The sequence below is a fragment of the Nicotiana sylvestris genome, chromosome 5 (genome assembly GCF_000393655.2).
Source record: "Nicotiana sylvestris chromosome 5, ASM39365v2, whole genome shotgun sequence".
Lineage (NCBI taxonomy): Eukaryota > Viridiplantae > Streptophyta > Magnoliopsida > Solanales > Solanaceae > Nicotiana > Nicotiana sylvestris.
In genome coordinates this window covers 11,518,346-11,521,135 of record NC_091061.1, presented here as the reverse complement: position 1 = coordinate 11,521,135, position 2,790 = coordinate 11,518,346, and the positions used below count along the sequence as shown (strand labels likewise).

Sequence of the window (2,790 nt, the reverse complement as noted above, 5' to 3'; positions counted from 1 at the left end):
AGCCATGGGCCGTATCGGTCCTTTGTTTAAACAAGTCGAGTATGTCTCTTAGTTGAGATATGGCCAAGGGTCGATAAATGTTTTTTGAACTGATCGAACTCACATTTAAGTCGAGTCGAGACCAAGGGCCGATAGGTGTTATTCAAGATGGTTGAACGTACCTTTAGGTTGTGGCCGAGGGACGTTAGGTGTTGTTCGAGCTTGGTCAAACATAACCTTTAATTAAGTCGTGTATGGGGGCCATTAGGTATTGTTCGAGCTTGGACGAACTTAAACTTTCATTAAGTCATGGTAAGGGCCATTAGGTATTATTCCAGCTGGTCAAACGTACCTTTAAGTTAGGTCGTGACCAAGGGCCGTTAGGTGTTTTTCGAGCTTGGCCGAACTTAACCTTTTACTAAGTCATGGTCGAGGGCCAATAGGTATTGTTTGAGCTTGGTCGAACTTAACCATTTAGGAGAGCAGTTTCAATAAATGTGTCTTTCTATTATTTTGATGTCATTGCTCTGATTACATTATTTGCCCTTGGGCATTTTGGAGAAAGTTACAAGTTTTGGGTGTGGGTTGGTGTTCCAGTCCTAGTATATCTAGTCCCTTCATTGTTTGACTTGGAGAATCTTGAGGAATCAGGCAATGAAAAACTTGTCTGCGCTCGTGTATTTCAACTCGAAGTTTCCCACTCGTCACCTCGTTAAAAACCTCTTTAAGAAAACCCTATTGGAACAAAACTCAAGTGAGGAAAAAAGAGTACTACTTATGGGGCATTTCTTATTTTTTAGAAGTTGAAGTTCTTGAGATGCCTGATATTCTAATTGTTTGGTAGGAGCTTCCCTTCCATACTTTCCAATTAAAATGAGCCCTTGTCTGCTTTGCCTATAATTTTGTATGGTCTGTCCTAGTTTGTTCCCAACTTTCCTTCTCGTGGATCCCTGTTTTCTTGGTCTTTGGCTTTGAGTACGTAGTCTTCGACCTTGAGCAATAGAACCTTTGCCTTTTGTTGTAGTAGAGTTCTGCTTGTTGTTTTTGAGTGACCATCCTTATGTACGCCATGTCTCGTCGCTCCTCGACCTCGTCGAGATCTTGTCTCCTATCTCATCATTACTGGTGCCACTTTCATGGGAGTACCTCAGGCTGGGTTCTCCAACTTCGATTGGTATAACTGCTTCTGTTTCGTAGATGAGGAAGTAAGGTGTCTCTCTTGTGCTCATCTTCGGGGTAGTTCTGTGCACCCATAATACTTCTGGGAGTATTTCCGGCCACAGTCCCTTTGCCTTTTCAAGTTTCTTCTTCATGATGTTTAGTATTGACTTATTGGAGGATTCCACTTGTTGGTTGCCAACTGGGTGGTAAGGAGTTGAAAGTATTCTTTGATATACCATTTTTCGAAAAACTCGGTGGTTCTTCTTCCTGTAAGTTGGGTCTGTTGTCACAACTTATTTCTTTAGGTAGGCCAAATCAGCAGATTATGTTTTTCTATATGAAAGTGATTTCCTCTTTCTTATGAACTTGGGAGAATACCCCTACTTTCACCCATTTAGAGAAATAGTCAGTTAAAACTAAACGAAATCTTACATTACGTCGTCCCGGCAAAAGTGGAACCACGATGTCCATTCCCTACTTAATAAATGTCCATGAAGATGTGACTGAATAGAGGTGTTCGCATACTTGGTGGATTATTGGGGTCTACTTCTAGCACTGCTTGCACCTCTTCACGAATCCTGAGGCATCTTTCTTCATGGTGGGCCAATAGTAACCAGCCCGCATAAGGCATCTGACGAGTGCTCGATCATCGGAATGAGCGCGGTAGTGACCTTCGTGTACTTCCTCGAGAACGTGTTGGGTTTGGTTTGGGCCTAAGCATTTTGCCAAAGGACCGCCATACATTCTTTTGTATAAGTTGTAGTGAAGGAGGTTGTATCTAGCGGCTTGCATTCTCAGCTTTTTAGTTTCCTTTTTGTCATTTAGGAGGATGTCATCCTGCAAATTCATAACAATACAATTGCGCCAATCCCACGTTAAATTTACAGATTTTATCTCGATTTGATCTAATGATGAGTTGAAGAGATAGACTACTCTCTTGTCCCCGATCATTATGCTTTTGGTGGCGGCAGCCAATTTGGCGAGGCCGTCTGTTTCGATGTTTAGAGTTTGTGGGATTTGGTCAAGTTGGCATTCGTCAAAATTGGGCAGCAATTTGCAGATCTCGGTTTGATATTTTGGCAATCTTTGTTCTTTGATTTGGAAAGTCCCTGTAACTTGGTTGACTACGAGCTGAGAATCACAATGAAGTTTCAACCGCTTCACTCCATATTTGAGTGCTAGTCTTAACCCTGCAATTACAGCCTCGTTGTTAGTCATATCCGTGCATCTTATTGACTGGTAAATTACTTCACCAGTAGGGAACTCGAGTATGAGTCGTAGTCCGGACCCAGAATGAGTGGATGGGCCATCAGTATATAGGACCCAAAGGTCCTGTGTTTGAAGAGAATCTTGAGTGGCCTCCTTCTCGGCCTCGGGCATTACTTTTGCGCTAAAGTTTGTGATGAAATCGGCGAGCTCTTGTGACTTTATTATTGTTCGAGGCTGATATGTGATGTCGTGCTCACTTAACTCGATGGCCCATTTGGCCAGCTTCCCCGGTAGCTCGGGTTTATGTAAAATGCTTCTTAAAGGAAAAGTGGTGACAACCAAGATTTGGTGGGACTAGAAATAGGGTCTAAGATTTCATTAAGCTACGACCAGGGCCAGAGCTAATTTCTCGAGGTGTGGGTACCTTGTCTCAATATCGAC

The 2,790-nt window shown here is 42.7% G+C and overlaps 1 protein-coding gene across 1 annotated transcript; it reads right to left on the bottom strand.

Annotated features, from left to right (window-relative positions):
- Nucleotides 1-1,689: 1,689 nt before the first annotated feature.
- On the bottom strand, nt 1,690-2,520 carry LOC138868269 (uncharacterized). The gene has a single exon (XM_070145810.1). The coding sequence runs from the start codon at nt 2,518-2,520 to the stop codon at nt 1,690-1,692; it is 831 nt and encodes a 276-aa protein (XP_070001911.1).
- Nucleotides 2,521-2,790: the final 270 nt, after the last annotated feature.

Excerpts from the sequence above, each read along its gene's own strand:
- LOC138868269 (XM_070145810.1), bottom strand. The coding sequence starts at position 2,520 with ATGCCCGAGGCCGAGAAGGAGGCCACTCAAGATTCTCTTCAAACACAG.